Source organism: Aspergillus flavus, chromosome 2 (assembly GCF_009017415.1).
Source record: "Aspergillus flavus chromosome 2, complete sequence".
In the NCBI taxonomy this organism is placed as follows: Eukaryota; Fungi; Ascomycota; class Eurotiomycetes; order Eurotiales; family Aspergillaceae; genus Aspergillus; species Aspergillus flavus.
In genome coordinates this window covers 5,454,428-5,479,845 of record NC_092409.1, presented here as the reverse complement: position 1 = coordinate 5,479,845, position 25,418 = coordinate 5,454,428, and the positions used below count along the sequence as shown (strand labels likewise).

General features: G+C 46.2%; 4 protein-coding genes and 1 non-coding gene across 5 annotated transcripts; 3 read left to right on the top strand and 2 right to left on the bottom strand.

Moving 5' to 3' along the window:
* Positions 1 to 5,873: 5,873 nt before the first annotated feature.
* Positions 5,874 to 8,790, top strand: F9C07_2132562 (NADP/FAD dependent oxidoreductase). The gene is made up of 3 exons (XM_041284997.2): positions 5,874 to 6,399; positions 6,474 to 8,389; positions 8,441 to 8,790. Exons 1-3 carry the CDS (start codon positions 6,396 to 6,398, stop codon positions 8,450 to 8,452), a joined length of 1,932 nt encoding a protein of 643 aa, XP_041143572.1. The 5' UTR covers positions 5,874 to 6,395; the 3' UTR covers positions 8,453 to 8,790.
* A 567-nt stretch (positions 8,791 to 9,357) lies between these two features.
* F9C07_t15 lies at positions 9,358 to 9,431 on the top strand. The gene has a single exon. It is a non-coding gene; the product is annotated as a tRNA-Arg (tRNA).
* Positions 9,432 to 10,110: 679 nt separating this feature from the next.
* Positions 10,111 to 12,135, top strand: F9C07_2218097 (uncharacterized protein; the record flags this gene model as incomplete). Its single annotated transcript, XM_071509694.1, has 2 exons — positions 10,111 to 10,156; positions 10,292 to 12,135. 2 exons carry the CDS (start codon positions 10,111 to 10,113, stop codon positions 11,239 to 11,241), a joined length of 996 nt encoding a protein of 331 aa, XP_071364043.1. The 3' UTR covers positions 11,242 to 12,135.
* Positions 12,136 to 16,259: 4,124 nt separating this feature from the next.
* Positions 16,260 to 17,347, bottom strand: F9C07_2100668 (homeobox transcription factor; the record flags this gene model as incomplete). The annotated part of the gene is made up of 3 exons (XM_041284992.1): positions 16,260 to 16,430; positions 16,490 to 17,167; positions 17,243 to 17,347. 3 exons carry the CDS (start codon positions 17,345 to 17,347, stop codon positions 16,260 to 16,262), a joined length of 954 nt encoding a protein of 317 aa, XP_041143570.1.
* A 2,466-nt stretch (positions 17,348 to 19,813) lies between these two features.
* On the bottom strand, positions 19,814 to 20,481 carry F9C07_1986 (uncharacterized protein; the record flags this gene model as incomplete). The annotated part of the gene is made up of 3 exons (XM_071508543.1): positions 19,814 to 19,854; positions 19,905 to 20,062; positions 20,426 to 20,481. 3 exons carry the CDS (start codon positions 20,479 to 20,481, stop codon positions 19,814 to 19,816), a joined length of 255 nt encoding a protein of 84 aa, XP_071364042.1.
* Between the last annotated feature and the right edge of the window lie 4,937 nt (positions 20,482 to 25,418).

Genomic DNA, 25,418 nt, shown 5'->3' with positions numbered 1-25,418 from the left:
CTAGCGATAGGCACTCTTCTATAATTGTGCCCAGCGTTAGTGCTTCGATCGCCCGCCTCTATAACCCAAGCCGGAAATGCCGGTTGCCATCCTGATTAAGGATAGCAAGGAATGCGAAGGCGAAGTGCACACTATGAAGATCTAACACTAGACTTCAATAGCACTGCGCATTCATCGTCTAGTAACTAACTTGCGAGCATTTTTTCAACATAAGGCCACACATTAGCTCAATGCTGGAAACTCAACCCAGCAAAATAGAGAATGCTGATGGACATGCAAAAAGATAAGTTGGAAGGTGAATCAACTCAAGCCATTCTAGAAAGATATGGTCGTTCTAGTTCCCAGTCAAACCGGAACATCTCAGTCAACTGGTGGTTATAGTGCATCGCGACAAGAGCAATCTAACGTGGCCGTTGTTGGATATTTCAAATCGGCCTCATGTGCCATCGCTTCATGGAATTGAACCTCAAATACCACCAAAGATCGAAATTTGGTTTGAACTTCTGCTTAAGAAGATCAGAAGATCAACTTCAGGATTTTGGCTTCGTTCCTAGGAGCCCTCGCGCCGCTAAAGGCTTGCGTTCATACTTGATGATAATTAAGAACTCTGGCAACCGATTTTACAAGCCTTGGTCTGGCAGAGACACCCTGTCTCGATTTATGTGAGTGCATGGGCTACGACAAAAGCTTATATCCAGCTAATTCATGAAGGATCTACCTTAGTGGACTACGATTTGGTGCTTAGAAACGCTGACCAGAATGAAGCCTTGATTCGAACAAGAATAAATACTATCTTGCTCACAATACTAGCGACAAGAATCAAGAGGGGTTCTACTAATGCTCCCAAAGACTCCCAACTCTATCGCTTCTTATAAGATCCTCTACCATCAACTTGGACAGAGTGTCAGCAATCGACGAACGCAAAAACGGAGGTGCATCCAGAAATCTTAGTTCTTTTGAAGCACTTGCTGGTCAATGATCTAATTGTCCCATGCCCTCGTGCTCTGCCTGACGATGTTGACGACACCCCTACAGATCTCTTGTTGTATATGCTCACATCTATCAGATTAGATGATCAAGTGGAGTTTCACCATGCGTTGAAGATCAAGACCATTGATATGTACGCGAAAGTGCGGGAATATCAGATACGATTTGCCGTGCATTATTCGAAAAGAAGCCTGTTGAGATACTTTGACAGTGTTACTGCTAGCGATGAGCCGATGATACCTTGGTCTTCGATGCCTCTGTAGTCGCTTATGAGAGGCTCATTTTCTGTATATCATGATGGTCTGACGAGTACAGGATGACGATCCAGAACATCGAGAACCTTCAGACCTAGCAACGAATTTGGTCATTCTAGAATCGAAAAGCAAGATGGCAGCAGTTATCAGCAAATGCTTATCTATAGGTATGTCCCATATATAAACTTGAATACTTTACACAGTCACTAATACATCTGGCTATAGTGCCAATAAGCAAGCAGCAGAGAACTAAAAGACTAACATGGTGGTATAGGGAATAGCCACAGACAGTTTTACGTGATGTTTTTTTACAACTAAGTAATGAATCAAAGGTAGGATCTTTTCCCACTGTTTTGATAGATGGAATGTATTAATTGATTCAGTATTTCCGTTACTTCTTTGACTGGACATCTCATTCAGCAGAGATAATCTTCATGCTACACCGTATCATCGAAGTTCAAACAAAAAGATTTGGGAGCTGGAATTGTCCGAAAAATCCCCATTAAACAGATTTGCTAGATATCCCGAAACCGGGAATCGACAGTATTAGCCGAAAGGATGTTAACGATCAAACTAACTTTGCGATCTCGACTAACGTGAATGAGATACACATGGATCAAAGACACCGAAAATCAGATATATGCCTGAAGAGACAGGTCAACCCATGAAAAATGGATCAGGATCATCAGGCTAGCCTGAACTGAACTGCGAGAGGGACCTACTCATGAATATTCTAGAGCCTATATCAATGATTGTGGCTTCACCAACGACGGCACGGACGCTGTTACAACCACGGAGGCTCTATATGCTAGAATGACACATACTGATTTGCTAGAGGACTATATGAACTGATTGACTCTAATTTCTGACCTGTGTCGTGTTAAAATGCAGAACAACAGAGCCCCTCTAACCATCTAATTTGAATTTGACACCATGGCATTAGTGATATAGAAGTTTACCAGGGATACCTTTGCTACAATACAGCCAGTCCACTGTGTACGAAATATCAAGCAATATACGCTCTGAAATACACAGGTATAGAATAGTCAACCGCGGGGGAGCAGATAAAATCACTGATTAGATCCAATTCCCACAATAGCCGAACCCACCTTGCCCATACCATATCCTTGGAAAATACTTCCCGATTTGTACTCCAGCACATCATACCTTCAGTAATCTAATCTTCTACTCCACAACAAGTTATCATACTCCACTTTTCTTTCAAGTGGATGCGGGGTGAAAGTCACCTGCTCAAGTTAGGTGGAGGAGCGGTACAAGTGGAGACCGTCGTGTACGATGAAGTAGTTGGAGTGAAGAGACTTAGGGCTGGTAAAGCAAGTACAGAGTCCATCGGATGGCTCATCGGGAGACATCCGAGCTTACCAAACTATAATAACCTACATCGGAAATGCAAACCCAGTAGAGTTATGCTTTCGGGACAAGATGTCATGTATAATCTAATTAGGCAGGGAAAGAGAGATCCTACAGTAGTAGAAGCCCATGATTGGGAAACATTTACGTCAAGTCTAGGCAAAACTTCGGCGAATTACCCGATTGAGGAGAGTAGACCAGAAGCTCACATTAATACCTAAGGGTGTCGTTGTACGCTGTACGCTGTACCCCGCGCGGAGTGAATCTCGATGACTGAGGCCTGAGCACACCCCCACACACTCGGGGGTTATGAGAGAGGCTCGGCAACGACCGAGAGTCACGGCTGGACGTCGGATACCGGTTGCCGATTTAGACGTCATGAGTCACTGGGCAGCAATAAGGACTGATACTAAGAGTGATACCCAAAATTTGTGGATGGCCCTCCGTACAGGCCAGCGGCAGGGTTGTAGCAAGTTGGCAACAGCCAAGATCGCACACAGTTTGGTCATATTGGAAATACCGCCAAGGATGAATAGCCTCCCTTGGAAACGGAGTATATCTCTACCGATATTTACGATCCTTCTGGCTAAGGTACAGTACTTTTGTAGCCCCCTTCTGTTAAAGCAAAATAACCAACAGCGGCAAGTCGTCTGCGCGGGTCCGGAACCCGAGCCTCGTCAGACCAAGGACACCTTATTAAAAAAGCAAATTACGTGGAGCACTTGTAGCTTCGCTAAAGAACACTAAGAGCACTAGTTTAAATCGGAGTTGGGGCGAGTTCTAGAACTGTCATAGGCTGTTCGACAGAACATTAGCCTGGATGCTAGTTGACGATCGGATTCTGTTAATACTCCGTATGTATTAATCAAGACTGGGGAAGAAGCCGCTGCAAGCCGGTGGTGACCGATGTGGAATCGAAGACTCAGCTCAACTTCTGGCCGCTAGGGCAGGAGAAGAGATCAGACTTCCATCTTACGCGTACTCCATGAGTGAGGGAGTGGGCAGTGGTGCGAAGTCTTTGACGCTGTTTGTCTCGCAAGGGGCTCTATCTGGGAATCGCCAGTATGACGGGAAGGAAGGGAAGATACCCGTCAGGTGTCAGAGGCTGGTATGCAGGAATTATTGTGCATGGTGGCGTCAGCTGAGGGATATCCCGACTTTTGCTTGCTTTGTAGCACCGTCGATCCTTTGCATTTTGTTCTAAAGGAAATGGGCAGAATTTGTTGAGGAAAATTGTAAAGCAGTGTCTAAGCCAGCTTGAGAAGTTGTCGTCCTTTGGAGATCACTATACGCAAATCTCTCCGTACAGGGCATAATATAACTGGTTAATACCTTGTTTACGTCCCGTCATCTCGCTCGATCATGACGGAGGAAGGGGCTGGAGAAATTTTTCAAACGGGTCGAGTGGACAGCGAATGGGTTGAGGTGTTTCACCAGTTTTGGAAGAAATTTGATGGTGGAGAGCTCTTTGTGGGCCGAACGATCCATCCCTTGCTTAGCCTGTCTTGTCCCAGACGGCCGGTCAGACTAGTAGGATCAGATAAGCCGCAGCAGGGATAACCCGGGCGCTTCAGGATAATTCGTAACAGCGCCGTCCTCCTTACCCTGTTGATACCCGTGTCGTGTGCTAGCATCGAAGAACACCGTAGCTTGCGATATCATGGTACAGTTTCGCGCACACAGTATAAATTTCCTTGAGGGATCTCGATATGCGACTGAACGCAACAATTGCATGCAGGCGGCCCATTATCCACAAGGGGCAGGCCCCAAAGCTATTTATAAGACTGGCGCAGTGAGGCGCACCTGAGGATGAACGTAATTCGACCCACCGCTGATGAAAGATACATCGTTTAAAGATCTGTTGACCTTCCAGAAATCTGAAGAAGAAAGTGGAGGGGGATCAGAGGCGCCATTTTGTTGGGCATGAACGGGTGCACCCAAGGAATGGTTTGGTCATTGAGGGAGTCTGATTGGTAGCCACGCGCCGATGCGTGCCCTGTAGTGTGAGTCCCTGCAGGAAAAGTGTGTGTCTATTGTGTACTCGATACCATAAGCGGAAACGACCAGCAACCCCGGAAATCTAGAAAATAGCTCCATGGCCAAACTAAGTCGCTATCTGATTGATATGATCCAGTCGCCGACATCGGCGAGCGCCCCACTTTGATTGATACGGGGCATGGCAATCTCGAGAAATACGTGATTGCGAATACAGAGATGAGCAGTCTGGCTCTGGAGTCTGGACTCCAAATCATAGAAAGAGGATTGAGCACGGGCACAGGGGATACCCCCCGAGGAGATTCACAACTCAGGGCACATTCTCCTGAGAACTCAGGGGGGTGCTTCGACTGCTTCCGGCGTGGGGTGATTCGGAGAAGAACGGCGCCATCCACTAAGTTATCTGATCCGGAACCATTGTTTTGTGTGGATCACGTGCATCCACGGGCTGAGGCCAAGAATGGGGGAATGTTTGTGACTGAGGAATATGACACCCGTGATTTCATTAGCAAACAATAATAAGCATGAGATTATGATCAGAAGAGGCATGAAACCCCCTTTGACATTCATGAGTGTCACGCATCCAGCCTCGGGTGGAGGGCATTTGAACAACGGCTTAACCGAGGGCGCCGAACAGGGATGGGTTGCAACCGGATCAGATTAGATCGGTAATCTATTCGGCCACACTTCCGTTACAGACCGGTACCTTCGGTCGTATGGTCACAAAGGAACTTCCAACTTGCTCATGGCACATCGACAGCGATAAGAGAACAAAGATAGAGAAAAGAAAGACCCAAATCCAATCGATTCAGACCAATCGAGATTGACTGTAGTTTCCAACACGGCTGGATATACCGCTCTTTCCCGATCATCTGACTGCGTGTCTATTTCCCCGCTAGAGTAAAATGTTCCGCTTAGCTGCAGATCTGGCTGAACACTTGTCAACTCCCCAGACATCTAGGGCCTTGACGACTGTATCGTTCTCCTCCTATGATCCCACAGAGATAGTAAGCAGCGGGACTGACAGGTATAATCGATTGCCATTAAGCCATGAGAGCCCAGTACAGTCGAATGGAAGCAGGACGGAGAAGTGCCGGGTCAGTCGCCCGGAAGGCGAAAAGTGGATAAAGGAAAAGTTACCACCGCGTACGATAAGTGTAATGACGTTTACTCACCGCGAATGAAAATCAATGTGGCGAGATTGTGTGCCCATTTTTTCTCTTTTCCGGCTGTTTCCCCTTCACATCATTCTTATTTCACTCCTTATCTGATTTGCGTGTCCTGCAAGTCGGTGATAGCGCCTCCCCAACATTATTTCTTTCTCCTTCCCCCATTTTGAGTCCACATTACGCATTGATTGAGTTCCTCTTTACTCAGAATAAAAAAAAAGAAGAAAAAAAAAGACAAGAACTTCCTGAATGATCGACCCTCTCAGCTGACATAGCGCCAACGACGGAACCATCATCCCGGTGCCGATTTGTGCCCCAGGCCTAAGAGGAGTCAACAAATTCCCACCTCATCCCACTTCCTCCCGTCCACCCTTCCGATTTGCTCTCCTGCTCCTACCGGTGTCAAACGGCCATTGTCGTTTCCACTTTGCTAATTAAGACCATTCCTCAATCGCTTGGCTTGGTCGTCCCTCTTTCTTCTGCACAATCCTTTTATAAATTCATACCCGTCCCCGGAAAAGCAATCACCACGTCTCTGGTCCCTAGCTCTCGATTAATCTGGCCAGTACCTTTCTTTCGAGTGATCGCCCCGTTCTTGTATCAATTACGTACCGACACAATGGGTATGTGGCCCTCTTCTGGCTGTTATAGCCAATTGGCGTTCTGGACTAGGTAGCTGACCTTGATTCCTTGACAGTGCATGCCGTTCCTTCACCACCGCCGAGGTCCACGGCGGTGTCAAAAACCTCTTATACTCCCAATGGTGACCATCATGCCATTCCGGTGTCGTCCACCTCGCACCCGGATAACCCGGTGCCAGAAGAACCTCGCGGTGTGAGGTCATTGTCGGTGACGGATATGAGCTTCAATGTCTCGTCCGCTGAAACCGATAGCACTCCTAGCTCGGGCACTCCGTCGACTGTCCCTACTGAGCCTCAGTCGGACGCTGAAGATGTAGCCCAGAAGTCAGAGGATAACGGTACTGGCCATCGACGCCGAGCCTCGACTGTGCTTATTTCCCAGAACTCCGCCGATATGCAACGAGTTCTGCAGAACGTCGGCGCTCCAGGCACGCAGAAGATCCAGCCGTTGTGCTGTGGCGGTGGATGCTGCCGTAGCCAGCCCCTGATCAGAGGTGACGGCCCTGTCTCCGGCGTCGTTGTGACTCCACCTCAGAATAAGGCCTATGACGCTCTCGAGTTGAACGTCGATCTCCTTACCATGGATAGTGAACTCACCGATATTGTTGACCTTCCAGCAAAGACGGTGTCTTTTGCAGCTATCCCTGCATCGGCTGTGGAGATGCAACTTGGACCGAAGGATCACCCCCCTCCCTTCGTCCAGCCTCACCCACCGTACAATGTATATCGTGCTCCTCTGCACCACGCGCGAGAACTCACCAAGTCGGGTGCTGAGAAACGGACCTACCATTTCGATATCGACGTGACCGACTATCCCGCGGAAAGTGGCAACGTGGACTTCGTTGTTGGTGGCGCAATCGGCGTGTGTCCCATGAATAAAGAGGAGGAAGTCGACGATATCTTCAACTGCCTTGGAGTTCCCAAATCGATCCGTGATAAGAAGATCATAGTGCGCACAAGCACGGGCCGGTGGCCCACTATCTGGGGTGACGAGCAAGCCCGTGAATTGATCACCACACGCAGGGAGCTCCTGAACTGGTGCTCAGATATTCAGAGTTACTCACCGTCGAAGGAACTGTTCCGTCTTCTGGGTGAATACGCAAGCGAGCCTAACGAGAAGAAGATTCTCATGTTCCTCGCTTCAGCTCAGGGCCAAGGCGCCTTCTGTGATCTCCGTACCGCCTCTCATGTCTCAGTATCTCAACTTCTACACGCATTCCCCTCTTCCCAGCCGCCTTTGGACCATCTTCTTTCCGTTCTCAACACTTTAATGCCCCGTTTCTACTCTCTGTCTCAAGACCCCCTCCTCTCGTCCGCCCAAAAGGGTGGCCAATCCCGCCGTCTCGTTGAAGTTGCCGTTAGTGTGGCAGAATCCAAAGACTGGAAGGGCGGGTTGCGAACCGGTGTAGGATCTGGGTACCTTGAGCGGCTGGCACGGCAAGTTATGGAGGCGGAGCGTCAGGGCATCGACCCTTCAACTCTCAACCTTCATGTCCCCATGTTCCGGGGCTTGATGGCTAACCCATTGGCTAAGCGGTTCCATTCGGACGGCCCCATGCTCCTAATTGGTGCTGGTGTGGGTATTGCTCCCTTCCGTGGTTTTGTCCAGCGCCGTTTGCAGTCAGCCAACTGTGCCAACAAGGTGTGGGTTCTGCAGGGTGTGCGTGATTCCCTCCTGGACGAACTCTACCGCGGCGAGTGGGGCGTCGATGAGGAAAAGGTACGAACTGTGGTTCAGAGCCGTCGTGGTGAGAGCAGATACGTCCAAGAAGAGGTCCGTCATCAGGCCGACCTGGTCTGGTATGTGATCAACGCACTGGACGGACGCGTCTTTGTCTGCGGTAGCGGCAAGGGCATGGGCGAGGGTGTTGAGGCTGCTCTGGTTGACGTGGCTATGGCCAAGGGTAACCTGAACGAAGAGGAGGCCAAGTTGTTCTGGGACAACAAGAAGGAAGCTGGCCAGTACATTGCTGTAAGTGATTCCGACTCTATAATAACGAATTGTGGCTAACGACGAACCTAGGAAACTTGGTGATGGCACATATATCTTTTTAGAGTACACTTGAGCTGAGTTGAACTCGGCTGTTTTATACGTTGTTTGGGTCTGGTATATTAGGTTCATTTGCATGCACCTGGGATTTATTGTTGGATTTATCGGGTTTCGTATATTTGTCTGCTTCTTTGTTTGCATGTCATTAGCGGGTGGTTTTCTGGTTTTTACCCGGTTGAGCCGGGTTTTTTTTTTTTCTTACAGTCAAAACTGTGGTTGTTACTTCATAGATTATTTGGTAGCAATGCCTAATGATATATTGTTGGGTTAAACAGGTCCTTAATAATCACTTAGTCTACAACTCGAGGCATTCTACATGAAGACCTTAAGGAAAGATCTAAATATTCACGATATATTCACGATAAGAGAAATACCTACGCATGGACTCATTGCACAAGGACCTCTACTACTGTAGACCCTGGCTTTCTTTGTGCAATCATCAAGAAGCGTTCAGTAGTGCACTATTGTAGAGCCAACGGCACTAACCTGTCTTTCTACATGGATTCCTTGGCCATAAATATAGATAGATAGGACCTATGCCAACCCTAATTACCAACCAGAGCTCTTCCACCCCCACTAGCACAACACATACCTCATTGAAGACAATATCCAAAACAGCTGGTCTTACTAAAACATCAAGCCAACCAGAACAGATCTCTAAAGTCCGAAGGACAATAGTCCTATATGGCCCCCAAGTCCAACGACATATATCTATACCCACAATCAAACAATTCACCTTCCCTTAACCTACTTCGACCTTGAGCCCATCCTCATATATAGGAAGTCATATCAGTCAAAATTCTGGGGATAGAAAGAAGCAGCCAACAAGACGCTGGGCAATTGGAAGGTAAAAAGCACTTGACTGTTAATACTTCGATTATAACTAATAATGCTGCGTGGCGGAATTGGTAGCGCGGCCTGGTTTCGCACCGGGAGTATGCAGGTTCGAGTTCTGTCGTGGCAATGTTATTCTTTTTTATCAGGTTCTCTAGATAGTTAGTTGCTCGAGTGAAAGTGATAGTAATGCTTCTACTTATTTGCTTACAAGCCGTAACTGACGGAAGAGAAGGGCCAGGCTTGTTTTATTTGAGGAATTGGACAACATAAGACTAGACTGGAAGGTCATTGTATGCCGAATTTCTTTTAGTGGATTAGAGCCGTAGTTAGTTATTTGAACAGTCTATCATATACCGGCAGTTGCTGTGGTTGCTTTTGTTGGGCCATCATAGGGTTGGTTTTATACTCGGGCTGGGTTTGTATTGTGGTGTTTTCAATCATAATTCGACTATATCTATATTCATACTGTATTTTGAGTGGTTTAATGGATACACTACTAGCACTTCTAATCCAAGTATATCCCTCTTACCACAGACCTTAAACCGAGAATATCAAATCAGAATATATAGCCCAATAAACTCCAATTCCCATCCCCATTCCCAAAAACACAATATATAAAAAAGAAGAATAATAATAATCTACCGTGAGTCTCCTTCACAAACCACCCCCCAAAGCCAAAAACGCCATTCTACTAATAAACCCCAAAGGCCCCCATAACCGCGACAACAAAACCGTCCTTCACCACACCCACGCCGAGACTCACAAAGAAAAGTCAGAACAGAACAATCACCACAATTCAATTTACCATGGTACTCAATCACGGCCTTGCACAATTATATATCAATACCCGGAGTTGAGTTACATCTCTGAGAGATGCGTGCCCCGGAATCGAAGGTGATAAGAACTATATTACTATCTTGATATCATTTTTCCATACCCATGATTCATTCTATTTCTCTACATCGAACTATCTGACTCATCTCCAAGGAATACAACTCAAACCACAACCCCATGAACAAAGAAAAAGCCAAAACAAACCCTTTATCAACCCACCAACCGAACAACCAACAAAGAAACCACCCACCACAAAGCCATTCATACAATCTATCGCATATAACCCAACCCATTCAGCACAATCATCGAGTCTAGTCCAATTCCAACTTCCAAGAACTTCCCGGCCCAAAATGCATTACGTCTACTACGCCTCACTATATACCGTCTGGGCGCTGATGCCCGTCGGGATCCCGGACCGGGGGTGGTGGGCCGAAATGGCCAAGTTCTTGGAGGAGTGTCTCATGGTTATCCAGCTTGGTGGCGATGACCGGTTTAAGATTAAGAAGGTCAATCCTGTTGTGGATGAGGCGTATGAGACTGGGGAGGGGAGTAATTGTGGGGGTGGGTTTCGGGGTTGTGCTGGGGATGAATATAGTGAGGATGAGGGGTTGAGTGAGGATGATTCTGAGGAGGGGAGTGAGCAGGAGCGGGATAGTGAGGGGAGTCATACTGATGATGAGGATGCAAGTGAGGTGGAAACGGTTATTGATGAGGAGGGACATGTCAGTGATGAGGGTGATGATGAGGGTGATGATGAGGAGGAAGAGGTGAGAGAGAGCGATATGGCAGGTCAAGGTGATGGACATACACCGGAGATCGTGATCAGGATTTCTATGGAAGCAGGTGGACAAGTGGAAAGCAATGAAGAGCGTCTACGTCAGGATGCGCATGGACATGGACACCGGGACCCTGGATTTCGGGCTTGGGCGCTCAAAAACCTTGCCAAGTACGGTACTACCTTTCATTGGGATGATGAGAACGGGGAGCCGACTTTCGACGACGTGCGATATCAGCTGCGGCAGAAGGTCTGTCATGATCTTCGTGAGATTGATCTTAAGCTACGTGGGCGAGTGTACTCGAAGCCTGCTCTTGGGTTTCGTTGATTGTGTGGTTGGGATTTGGGAGGATCTTGTTTGGCATATTTGGATATGAGTGATGAGGCTATTCAACCATTGGTAATGAGGAAGCTATGAGTTTGCATTCATATTCGAACGATGGGGCTAATCACTTCGACAGAATCAAGAGCAACTGGAAGATAGTAGCTGGAAGTGTGTGTCCATACAAGTGAGTATATCACTTCTATCATCTTAGACTGGCTCGATCATAATGCATGTACGTAATTCTTAATCTCACATATGACTACTAGAATGGCTACTAAAACCGGTGCCATTCCTTCAATCAAACCACTATCCATCCTGGGTTGAACTCCAGTAGCATGTACAGTTAGTACAGATAATCAGATAGAATGATATAGTCACTGTTTGGTCCACCTTCACAGGAATAATACACTCCACAGACATTCATTTAACCCCAACACCAAGCCAAGCTCAAACCAATAAATCTACCTTATTAGACGAGCTAAATATACATCCACCAACCAAATCCCACTCCCAAACACACAGAAGTGAAACTATATCCTCCCTCGCTAGATAAGCCCGCATCAACCAGACAAACACTACAAAACCAATACATACCAAAGCTCATTTACATAGGTTACAAATCACCATATCCGAGGAATAACTCCAAAACAACAAAATCAAAGCAACCACTCCACTCCACGGAGTACACTACACATAAACCCCCTCTCCATCTATGTACTAGTACAGCACACCATAAAATACCCCACAATATCATATTAACCCACACTGGATACAATAGCTTCCTTAGTGCCCAACGAACCAACGTATACCCGAACCCGCAGACAACACCTGGATAGAATCTAAGCCACATGTCCACGTCCCATTCGTATATATCTGGGTACATACTCCCTCCCTCCCTTCCCCAGCCTCCAAGCAGAGCAATAATGAAGAAACGAAGAGAGTAGACGAGAGAGGAAGAAAGAGAGAAACCTCCCCCGCACAGACCCCCTATATCCAACCCAGTCTACCAGCACTTTACCAACTCAGCATAAGAAGGATACCAAAAAGAAAGGCAACCAAAAGAACGCCACAACAAACCCGCACGAGTCATGACTCATGACTCAATCCCTAAACCATATCCACAGCTCGCTTATCCAACTCGGAAGGCTCGAAGCTAAAGTAGCTACTAGCCACAGATACCATCGCACAGACACCCACACCTCAGCACAGACACCCACCATGCCAAAAACAACTCAAAAATTGACTATACAAAATAAGTATACTACATGATACATACGTACATATGTACATACAATACCGTACCTAAACCAAAGCTAAATACATCGTATGTAACTAGTATTTTTAATTATGTTATGTATGTACGTATGTATGTACAAGTACCCGAAAAGGAAAAGGGAAAAGAAACAGGACTATTCGCTGCGAACGCACGGCCGCTTAGAGACGCCTGCACGTACAAGTACACGTCCTGCATATGATAAATCCTGGCCCAAATCCCGGAAACCGGGATGCGGGAGGCATCGGGTAGAAACCTGAACGGCGTTATTGTGCAGTTTGCAGGTGGTCACTAATGTCGGTGGCTTGTTTGGGGAATAGTTTGTGTGTTGGATCATTTTTGAAACGGAGATCATAGGTGGGAAGTTCGGTGGTGGGAGGGTGGTTGTTGTTTACTTGTTTTGTGGGGGTGACACATTGGCTTATTTTTATTTATTTTTTTGGCTTTTGTTTTTGATGGGTAGGTTTTCTTTTCTTTTCTTTTTTTTCTAAAAAAAAAAATAAAATAAAAAGGAAATGAAAAGAAAAGAAAAGAAAAGAAAATGTCATTTGGAATTCTTGTTCGCTTATATCATTCAAAGTCTGCGACAGCAGGGACTCTGACTATCGAATATCCTATCCAAGGGCGGAAATAGTCCATCGCTTAAGAAATAGGTATGATCCTCCTTGGGTAGTTACCTGGGTATCTACCATCTGGGACTTAACGTGAGCGGATTATTTCCAGGGCGTTGGGTATCGAAAGGTGGCCTTTTGAGGATTGCAATGCTGGGTCTAACTTCCATGCGATGCGATTGGCTAGGAATTTGATTTCAGATAATTGTCTGAGCGCCGTTGACGATGTGAGGTATGTGCAGATCTCTCTAAGCGGTAAGCATGAAACTATTATTTTTATACACAGACACTAGTGCTAGAAGCTTTGACGGGGTACGATGATCCTATAGATAGTATGTTGACGGGTCGGTTTCTGGGGTCGATCGACATGAGGATATATTGGACTCAAGGGTGAAGGAATAATTAGCTGCATGCATGGTGAACCTATGCCAAAAAGAAACGAAAGATGAAATGAAAACACCAGAATTGAATTTGGAATTGACAAGATGATAAAGAAAGATAAACAAATAAAACCCAAGGAGTGGATCCCACTAACCACCTCGAGTGGCTGGTGCTCTCTCTTTATTAAGAAATCACCCTAGTTATACCAAAGTACCAATCGAGTCACGAACTGGTGGTTAGTGAGGAGTGGATCTCATGGCCTGCATGATCCTTACCGACGCCCCAAAACCTGCCTTGCAGAAAAAAGTTCCTTTCCAACCATTCATGTACCAACTAATGTACACCGACGGTTCCCTGCGCTGCAAGCTGACACTGCTGTTTCCGGTAGTGCTACCACCTCATTCATTATAGGTGTGAAGGCAGGGATAGGACGGAATTGCTCGGCGATTTCTTTCTGATCCACCCCTTCCCACCGTCACAGGGTCGGCTTCCCCCCAAGAACTTGTCGGGAAACGCTAATTGCTTGATTCTCGCGGCTTGGCGATCCTTCTTTCAAGTCAAGACAGGGAGATCTGCTGCGGGCGTCTCGGTGGTGGGGTGCGGATGAATGGTGTCCTGGTTTTTGGTGAAGCCCGAAGGGGGATTTCTCTGTCAAATAGTACGCCCTATTTCTTATTTTCTGCTTTGTTTCCCTTCTGCCCTGTATATGTAGGTATACCGGTTTCTGTCAATGTCAATATTGCTTCTGTCGGTGAATTGAGGACTGCGCTACTCGACTTACCTTGTTAGTATACCACTCTTTTTTGCGTAAATAACAATCAAGCGGGCAACTGCGATTACCTGGTAATTCCTTTCTCCATCTGCATGACCGTTGGACCTTTCGTGGTGTAATTTCCTTCCCCATTAGTATTATTCTTGTTTCGTTTAGACACTTTCGGTCTTCTTCACAAAGTGGACATCTCCCAGCCCCAGATTATACCCATTTGAATCATTATCATCGCTGAGTTGCATTCTTTCGATCTCTTGACATCAAACCAACATAATGAATGAATGGGAATCTTCTTCCGAAGAAAGTCCGGGATCTGGGCGCCACAGCTGCTTAGCCACAGCGCGATTCACCGCCATGTGATAGATCGGATAGATCCCGACTGGCTTTCCCGTCCACTTCAACCCCATGCTTCATGCATGAGCGATCGATCCTCTGTGTCACTGTCAGGAGTCCTGATAGGTCGAAACTGTAGTATTGGTGTCCTTCCTCATCTGTCTCGCCTGCATCCCGCACTGACATTGCAACACGAGAAGAATAAAGAGAGCCAGAACCGGTAAAGCCCAATGGAGGTAGACGTGCCATGCGTTTTAGATTAGCCAGAGGTTGGGGTGGCAAAGTTGACATCGTGATCGATCGACATGCCTCGTATCGAATGAAGAATGGACAGCGCCACCCCCTCTATGGCCAGGCTAAGCCACACACTGAGATCGGTTGGAGCCACATAGTATTAGTCCTACTTGACCGACTCTCAGATGCAGCCCCAGTGTGAGGGAAAGGATCTTGGACGGGCCACGAGGCCGGCAATTAAGCGCTCCCAATCGAGTTCTCCCGTCCAGCCGGAACCAAAATTTAGGGTCTTTCATGACGTGGTGACAGCGCGGTTTCTGTCACCGCTCGGTCCCGAGCCTCGTGTCCAAGTCCACGGGTCTGTTGCAATGGTTTTCCCATGGGTCATTCCTCGCGCCATCGAGACTTGATTGAAAATAACTTTGTTGCCCTGGTCATCCAGTTTTTTGGCTGAACCTGACAGGATCGGCGCTGCTAAAACCGGAGTTGTTACCAGAACAGTAATCGACGTCGGACGTTCCCTGGGAACCAGGCATCGGCCAAATGTAAAGATAACAAGGTTTAGGACAAGCAAACCGTGGTAATGCTTATGAGAGGGCCAAGTCCCCCTCCCCAAAAAGGAGAGGAAAAGAAAAAGGGGCAATGTTTGCAAAGGATTCCTCAGGCAAATTAACTCAAGAAACAGTCATTTCCAATCTATCAATTAAATATTGGGTAATCAATGTCCTGTTTTGTCTATCAACAATATGCCAAAATCCAAAAGCCATTATAAACAAAAGAGAGTAAAAGAAAAACAGTCTAGCCCCTAATATGTCGCCATAACCATACGCGATACTGTACATGGAATGTCATTGATGTTCCGCCCTCATGGGCAGAATCTCGTCACAGAAAAAAGACAAAAAAGGAAAAGAAACCAGCTAGATACCATGTAGAGAGTAGAATAACTCAAAGATAAAAGATCCAAACACCTTGAATGCAATCAAATCATACGTAAGAAATGATGGAAACTCAAAAATTAGGAAAGAGAGGTCCAGTGACTCGAGTGGTTTGAATCATTTCCAAGCGTCATGGCGCACGCTCATGCCACTGCGGACTGCTTTCATGCAAAAATGTAGGAATTGATTAGTGAAACGGTAGAGGGTATCAAGATGATCTCGTTGATGTCACTCGGGTCATAGAGATAGCGATAAAAAATATTAAGTCGGAAAAAGGAGATTCGTCAACCTGATCTCGTACGTCTATTCGGCTTTGACAACCTCTGTCCCATAAATCATGATGTACTGCATATGCCTTGCGATCGCGCTCCAATAAGAGATAAAACAGTCGGCCCTCTTTGTTACTGCCAAGGGTTTCCAAATATAATAAGGCTCGTTGAGGGCAACGTCGATAGAGGCAAAACAATTGTAGCAGTCCTGATCGCTCACCTCGCCGAGGCTAGCTGGCTGGGGGATGGCATAGATTCTGAAGAGGCATGGTCCACATCGCTAAAGGGAGATTGGCGTTGGGAATCGAGATCACTTCCACCAGTTCGCATCTGGTTCCGGAGAGCAGGCAGCTGCCGCCGTCTCGCGTTGATAAACCAATTGCTGATCTATACCGATATTGTTAGTACGGGCAATTGTCCAAGCTGTATGTACCAGATATAATTACCTGGCTAATAGTGAGGCCGGTGCGGGTCATAAACATTTGCTTATCCTCCTCGCTAGGATAAGGGTGGTCCAGATGCTCGTGAAACCAGGCCCGCAAGATATCGGTAACCGGTTTAGGAAGGTTCCCCCGCCTACGTTTGTTCTTGGAGTCGATCGGGTCGCCCAAAATGCCAAAGTTTGAAGGTTGGGTATGTGATAATCCCTGGGGGGATGTCTGCTCGGAATCGCTATGGTAGGCCATTGGGAAATGATAAGACATCTGGGTATGCATGACAGCCGATCCACTGTAAGCATCTGCGCCACCTCTCTCACCCATTGGCCGAGGACGATTGGCTGAAGAGAAGCCAGGTGCGCCGGCAGGTGTCCCACGAAAGTCTTGTGTGGCAGGCCCGAAGGGGTCCGGTCTCGAAAGCCCTCTGGCATCCGGGAATGGGGCAGTTGACGCATTCAAGCCCTGTTGAAGATCTCTGATAGGCGGTAGGATAGGACTGGGACCACGGGAAGGGTATTGCGGTGTGTTCCGTGCCAGCTGGGGCTGAAAGTGGCCGAAATCTCCAGATAATGGTCTAGGGTTGGAAGTCATATCACGGTGTGCTGATGCGGGACGCTCGCGCGAATTTTGGCGAGCAGCATAATAGGAGGTCGAGTCAATTTCATCGTGAAGGTGAGGGGGAAGTAGCTAATGGTGGCACGTTAGTCACCACATTTTGACATGCGTTGGATCTGATCCTGGTATGGTTGTTGTTGAACTCACCTCTCTGAAGGAGGGAAGGACCTGAGTATGATCGGCCGGTAGCCCACTCGCATACGAGATGGCCATTTTCTCAGAACCCTTGCCCAACTCACGGGGCTGGGACATAGAAAGGAACTGTCCTAAGGGCGCGGTATGCGAACTGACAGGCAAAAACCTCACTTTACTGCGTAATCACAAAGAGGGCCAGGCTCGGAGATATGAATGATCGCACAACAGTATAGCCGGCCTGCGGCTCTGATGATGATATATATATAACCCGAACTATTGGGCTATTAGATTATGGGGAACGATTCAGCGAATAACGCCGTCAAGATCAGAGATGCGATAGTGTGGGTGGTTACGGAATGGGCGATATAGTTTCCGAGGAATGAAGGAAAACTGCGGGCAGAGTGATAGAAGAATGTAAAGGAGGGGATTTAAGGTATTAAAGAGACGAACGAAGGATGGATGTAGACGACGAGCGGAAAAAGTAACCTTATGATGATAGGAATCCTCGAAAGAATTTGAAGGGGAATAGAGGAGGCATGGGCGAGTAAGTAATATAATAACTATTATACTTACCAGGAGCTGAAATAAGAGTAGCTTGACATTGCCGCACACGATGACGATGGAGACAGCTGAACCAAGGTTATGCAAGGTAGGGAGGGAGGCAAGCTCAACAATTGGATCTGGGTTAAGTGGATCAGATCTTTCCTTTCGAAAAAAATAAATACTAAAAAAATCAATTAAAAAATAATAAAAAAGGAAAATAAAAAAATTGATGCTCGGATTTTCATTTTCATTTTTCCTTTTCTTCCCCATTTTTGTTCTTTACTTTTACTTTTCTCCCCCATTAGTATTTTTAATCTTGGGCTCGCCCTTTCCCTCCATACGGAGTATTGCTGACTGAATCATGTACCCGATACAAAAATTTCGTTGGAAAAGTCAGAAAATCAAATCAAATAAACAAAAATAACAGGAAGTAGAAAGGAAACAAAAAGCTTTTAATTCTTTTCTTCTTTTAGTCATGCTTTTAATGAGGCACAATGCTTTCTCTGAGTGTCCGGTAAGACTACTTGCTGTACACAAAGAGGATAAATAACTAAGAATTAAATTTGAAAATGGCAGAAAATAATAAATAAAATGATAGAAAAAAAAAAGAATGAAATCTGTGGTACGCCAGTCAATCACGCTCCCCCGTAAGCAGTTCCATATCGACTATGCTATCCATGGAAAGAGGCAACAGCAGGGATCCAAGCAAAGTGACGATCGTGGGTGGGAGTGGGGACGAGCCACAAACTACCGTCGACCGTCACTCCCTCCGTCGGTATCCAAAGGCATGCGCAGGCTGAGAGAAGGGGAAACGAGAAAGAGGGGCCCGTCCCAAAGGAAAAATTAATTGACGAAAGAAAGTTTTACGATTTATCCAGACTGAATAATTCATCTATTAGTTAATTTAATTCAATTTGCATCGGGCCCTATCAGGTCAGCCCATTCTTAAGGTTGTCTTGACAGATGGGTCTGAGGGATCTGGAAGCGACTTACCAACCTGCAGATACCAAATAGAAACAGAAAAACAGAGCCAATCTGCCCCGTAAACAAGGGGGTCTTATTGGGTCCGAGAAAAAAAGGGAAAGGAAAGTAAAAGAAATCCAGGACAGAAAAGATACGCCAGCATATCCAATCGTGCACTGTGTACCTAAGTGGCGTTGCAGTAGAACCGTGCAGAGCAATAAACACTGTACCTACCTAGTAGGTTGTCAACTGTCTCCTTTGGAACTAAAACAGTAAACTGTTCATCTGCCTGTCTAGTACGGAGTCGCTTCATGGGGATCCCGTATAGATGTACTCCGCTTGTATGTATGTATGTATGTATCTTCGTATGTATGTCTACATGTCTGTATGAGATTTCACCTATTCCCTCCTTATTTCCTGGAATGGGTTAACGTCGAATGCCTCAACTACTGCTAATTTGAAATTCATCGCTACTGCATTGCTGCTACCTTGAACTTGTAACAGTAGCGTCACGATATGTCTCCAGGGCCTATGTATTGACCAAGTTCGTTCGGTGTTTTGTTACCGTCATGGTTAGGATGCCCTATGAACTTTTCGTAGTAAGTAAAACACGAGATGACAGCATCGCTAGAAGTAGGGCCGCGCTAAGCCACACAGCATGGCTGAAACTCCAATCCCACCGTCCCAAGGAGTTCATGACTAGCGGACTTCCAGAAACGAGCTAATGGCTTAGTTCTCGTTTTTCGAAACATCGCGTCCACTCTGAAGCTGCTATACCAACTTTGGTTAAGTGTCTCTTTGAATGACATTGTGCCAGGGTATGTGTAACTTAGCAGTACTGTATGCAGTATTGGTCACACCAGTGGCGCAAAACTGTGAGTGCTTTGAGGCTATACCCACCCCAGTATTGAAATGACCGTCCAACTTTATGATCAGGGTGGAGAAGAATAAAAATAAAAAAGATTTTGTACGAACGCAGAAATATGTGAACATGCCACTTGAGTCAGGTAAAAACATAGGAATTGACGGAAAAATGTTCCATCATCAGTATGCGGGTTCGCTAAACCCAGGCGAATATTAGGCTCTCATACCAAGCATGAAGGGCTTGATGGTAAAACCTACGAAAATACATTCGTAATTCCAGGACGGCCCCTTAGGTACTACTTACTATTATCAGCCCAGTGCAGCCGGCAGGCGTAAGGAAGCAAATAACTTTTGTCACAGAGCAGCGGTCCGGAGCAGGAATGGCTGCAAAGTCTAAAATAAACCCAAGGGCTAGGAAGAATCTGGAGGAAAGCTGGTGGGGCGGGTGCAGAGGATTTGTTTCTTCCAAAAACAAAAGTAAAAATCATGGAGAAAGGAAATGTATAAGAAAGAAAATTTACTATACAAGGTCTCCATTAAAATGTATTACTCCAAAGTAGACATACGGAGTGAAAGCAGGGAGGGAAACAAAATATGAAAGAAAAAATATAAAAAGAAACATAAAAAAATAAAAGGCGCAGCAGGCGTAGAAGAAAAAAAGGAGATCGGCTGTCCCTCGCTGGATTGGATCCACTGCTGGGCATCGCTAGTTGTGTCAAGGACGCGGAGGGCGAGTAATGGAGATCACAAAAACATGCAGCTTTTACTAGAGAGAGTGCGTTAGGCGCATTGTGTAGCAATTATGTAGGGCAAGTGAACACCGACGGCAATGGCTGCCGCTGGCGCATGATTCCCGCTGCAAAGCAGTTCATAACGGGCATGTTCGATCGGGATACTCGTTGGGATATCACACTGGGTACCAGTGTCACTGACAGGTAAACAGAGTTTAAACCGACAGGGGGGCAAGGCTGTGTGAGTTGGTTGACAGAGAGAGCTAAACCCAAGATTCTCATTCAGTCTTGGCTTGTTGACAAGACATGTACCAACTTGCCAGACCAGGGATCTGATCGCCGAGGTGTTATTCGTGAAACCCCCACTTCTTCTTCCTTTTCGCGATGGGCTGCAATCGAGGGTGTTCCAACTTGGATCCACGTCGGTATCTGGCTGCCGTCACTGTACGTCAGATCTTTTTCAACCTAAAACCAGGGACTCTTTTTTCTTTTTTCTTTTTCTTTTTTTTTTTTCTTATTTTTGTTTTCTTTTTCTTTTTCTTGCTACTTTGTCGAAGGATTCTCATTCGGGATGGGCTTTGTGTCTTTTCTGATTTCTATGTATAGTGCATCCCCCTTTCAATACTTAGGAGTAGTACCTTGCTCAGAAGGGGCGGAGATTTTATGCAATAACTTCCATCTTTCCGTAACTGGAGTATATTATTCCTGGGTTGCTAATATTCATGAGATCAGGTGCAAAATCTGTACAGTACAGCAAGCGTGCCCCTCCAAGGAGGTGTGACTGAAAACCTGGAAACCATAAGTAGGTACCTAAACTCACCGGCTCATGCGGATGAGAAAAAGTAGTGGCTGAATATGATTGGTGTGACTACCTATTAATATGCAAGATCCATTGCCCCGTGCATATGACATCTCAGGTCATCGCCTAGGGGTGTGGGCAAGAGGGGAAAAGTTGACGTGCCGTCATCAAGAGATGGTGAGAAAAAAAAAATGTGTTGATTAATCTCGGATAACATTCGGGAGCTGGGGGCTGCCGCATAGGGTTTCGGAGGGCGAACATGACAACATTTAATCAGAAAGTCCGGTTGAGATTGGCCCTTCTTCGTGGGTAGGCCACACCACGAGGGATTCCTAGCCCCAAACTTCGGGTTGCCTGATCGATGGATCAGCCGAACTTTAAGATCCATATTTTAAAGGACAACCACAGGAGTTGCATGAGATGACAGGGACCGACTGGACCCAAGGATGGGTCATTTGTCACTCCTATCTTAGTAAGTTAACTCACTAGCAAGACGTTAACCGGTTACAAAAGCCACAAAAAGGAATCGATGTAACGGACGGAGTACATGCGCGAGATGGTGCCCCGATATGGTTCTAACTCGGTTCATCCAACGATGAGACTAGACCCACGAGGATTTCTCGATGGCAAAGCTGAAAAATGGAGTTGTGATGGAGATGAAATTATGAAAGTAGGATCCTTAGCGCGCGGGTTCAATTTGGTTCACCACTCACAGGTCCATGACATGCTCCACTGACAAGGACGATCGGTAAGCCGCCCATCAAGCAGACCCGAGCCATTGGTTCTTCTTGTTGGGAGATTGCGGTTAGGCTGTGACATGATTACAGTACATGGTACTGGTAAAGAGTTCGGTGGATGTCACTTGTCAAAAGCCTGACTTACCCGGGCAAGGATCAACTCCATGCATGTGCGCTAATCCTCTCAGTTTGGCATGTTCATGCCTGAGGAATACAAGTCATGCCGTCGCCCTCCAATCATGCGTCACATATCAGACTCTGTAACACTTCCTGAGTCATTCGTCCAGGAGTAACGGTCTGTTTGTAATGGTTATTTTTCGTTTGTCATCCCCTGTTTCATTTCTCTCCCAGATCTGGAACCCGTCTGTCAGCCCCATGTCAAAGCCGAGACTGGATTGGAAAAAAGATAATAACTAATCTGGGTGGGTTGGATTTAGGGTTAGTCAAAAACTTAGCAAGATCAGCCTGGCTCGGCATGTCTCCGTCAATCCAACCCCGATCCCAAAGGATTTAGGAAGATATTAAGCAAGGTTTAACTGATGGCAATAATTTCCGGACTGTTATCTCAAAAGAGAATTGCCCACTTGCTCGAGACGGTAGAAACCCCGGAAGCATACTTTGGTTCAACCAGAGAAACGGAAATTGAATCCTCAATAGTTTGTTTTTTGAACATTCGGTTGATCCATCGTCAAATAAGCTTCAGCCGAACATTGCCGCCAGTCATATCCCTGGTCTGAAAGGAGCAGCCCTCGTGGCTAGGTACAGGTAAAGTTAGGTAGGTTTTCGCTCATTACGGATGATTTGTCAAAAATCTACTACATAGCTAGTGACAGACACGTAGCTCGCAAACGCTACGCCTTGGGTTTGGAAGCAGTCACAATAATGTAGACAGGCAGTTCGGGGATCAATCTCCTTCCTAGATATTTGCCCTGTTTAGCCTCACTTGTCTTTGTTAGAAAGGATATGTGTGAAATTTCTTAGTTTCCAGGAGCAGTGAAACGTCTCAGTGGTACGAGGATACTGGTACATTTCCTACATACAGAGAAAAAAGAAAATATCCCTCCCCTCTTGGTTTAGCGTGCCGCTCCCTATCGCCAGACAAAAGATCGTGCAGGGATGGAACAAGGGCGGCGATCAATGCTCGATCTCGCAGTCCCAACCATAGATTGCAACCCCCCGTCACCGTCTGACGCCCACAATGGGTAACAAAACTAACAATTGTGGTAGAGGCTCTAGCCCCGTTGTTTGGTGGATTCTAGTTATATTTTTACTTCCCAATACGAGTTACGGGGCAGGTAGGAAACCATTAGTGTTGTCGATGTACGTAAACCTCTAAACCGTCTTGAGAAGTTTGTGGCTGACTTCTCCATATTGTGGCGCAGTCTTTCGATGCGACCTGCCACCAAGTCACGGAAGTGGCCGGCTGCGGCTGGAATTTGTCATTGCACGGTCTGGCGTGTCACTAGTCAGTCACTCTCACACTTTGACTCTACTAGTCCCGGGGACTTGCCCTGGTTCTGGGTTCAACTTTTGGCGGTCGGCACCAGTGGACCCTCAGCCTATATCGATCTTTTTCTGTACTGTCACCGAACATTTTCATGGTATAACCAGGATCGGTGGCTGGGCCTCGCTTTTTCTTTTCATTTTTTTCCGTCTCCGTTTCTCTTTAAGCGGTTCCCCTTGTACCGAGGACTTGGTCGCCATGTGGAATGGCGTTCGTCTCAGATCTTGGATCCGAGGTGTCGTCTACCATGGTAAGATGAAATTTTGTCCATTTTCGGAGATTTCGAAACTTTCCTGGGACATACTGACATCATACGGGCTACCAACTGTCTCACACACGAGCCCACGAGTCCGTAATCGATTGAAATTTTCCGAAGTTTCCCCAATATTTGTATTACTATCTTTCAATAGTTTGAGACTCTATTGCATAGTCTCAAACCTAGCTCTCCAACTCATACCCATGGATGCCGCCCTCGCTTCTCAATGCTTTCTAGAACAGTGGGGTAGTAGTAGCCTTTGGTGCGACATTGCGAGTATCTGGGTAGCGTTTACGAACAGGAGTTCATCGTACTCCGTATACATACGCGGATGATCGACCGGTGATTACCTTGCACAAGCGTCACCCCATCCATTGTCCGGCTTCCTTCCTAATCCAGGAATGGTCATCGCCCCATGTTCTTAAGATATGCTTTGTTCTATTGTATGTTCGGCATACCCTAACCTTTCTTTTAGCACTATTGAGACTCTAGTGATCCGAATGGCGAAACTGCCCGGTTGATTGTAATAAGGTTCAAGGATGATCTGCCATGTGGTCGAACAAAGAAAATCCTCTTTGTGCCTGTGTAAGCAATCGTTGCGATGACCAATCATTACAGGGCTGTGTAAAGATCAGACTTTTCAACTGTGTGACAATGGAGTACACTAAAAAGACAGGGATCAAGAATGCAAAATAAAATAAAAATTTGACAACCTCCGCTCTTCCGATGTCATACTTTGGGTCAGGGGCAGAAAACACTCAAATTTTTCTCGTTCAACATCGTCCAGGTTTTGCTTCCTCCCTTACCCCTACTACTGCGTTTGGTTCTTGTTCTATCATGAAACTCCTCTTACGAACAAACCCCATCTGATAATCTTGGTAGCCACGTGTCTTCTTTACAAATCCCTGATCGAAATAGTACATCACCCAGAGCACTCTGGGGTAGCCGACATGTTACGCGACAAAGCCATGAGATCCACGCGAAGTTCGGTTCCAGACATCGGTAGTCCCCATAAGCGTTACTAATTCCATCAGTAAGGGGATCGGATCGTGTGTCCTTTTGGTCATACAGTAAAACCTGTATATAAGCAAGGCTTTGAGCTGACTGCCTAAATTGCTTATATCGAGATATTGCTTATATCAAAATCACTATATAAATCTATCTAAAATATAGATGGAGTATAATAATATAGTATTACATAGTATTCTGAGTAGATTGCCTTAGTATAAAGACTAAGAGGAAGGTAGAGTAAAAGAAATCTTGCAATTATATATATTTTTGTTATTATCAATCAGGTAGTAGGGGTAGAGTTCTAGGACTAAGTTAGTAGAAATTTACACGTGAGTCTACGTTATCCCAGTACATTTTCTGATTGATTAGTTAGACCCACGATACCTCGTTATACGGAATTTTGTATGGGAGGCTGAGTAGTTTACTGAAAGTTCCCTGTATCGAGGTTTTCTCAATTTTGTATGGGAAACGATAGGAGGCAGCCTGGTAGATCGCTTATATCGGGTATATTCCTATATCGGAGTTGCTATGTACAGGTTTTACTGTATGTACGACAATGAGCGCTCACATGAAAGATGCAGCGAAGCTCGCTTCGAGAGTTGCTGCCTATCTTAACCCTGGAGCCGATAGCCTCACTGCATACAGAGCAGGAGGTGGCGACTTCATTTCTATGTGGATCGCGTTGCTGTTGAAGTGGGATCTCACCACGACCCATACTATTGAAAGTCGCGCATTATTATTCGGACGCGGAATCCTTTCAGTCGGTTGCACATCGCGTAT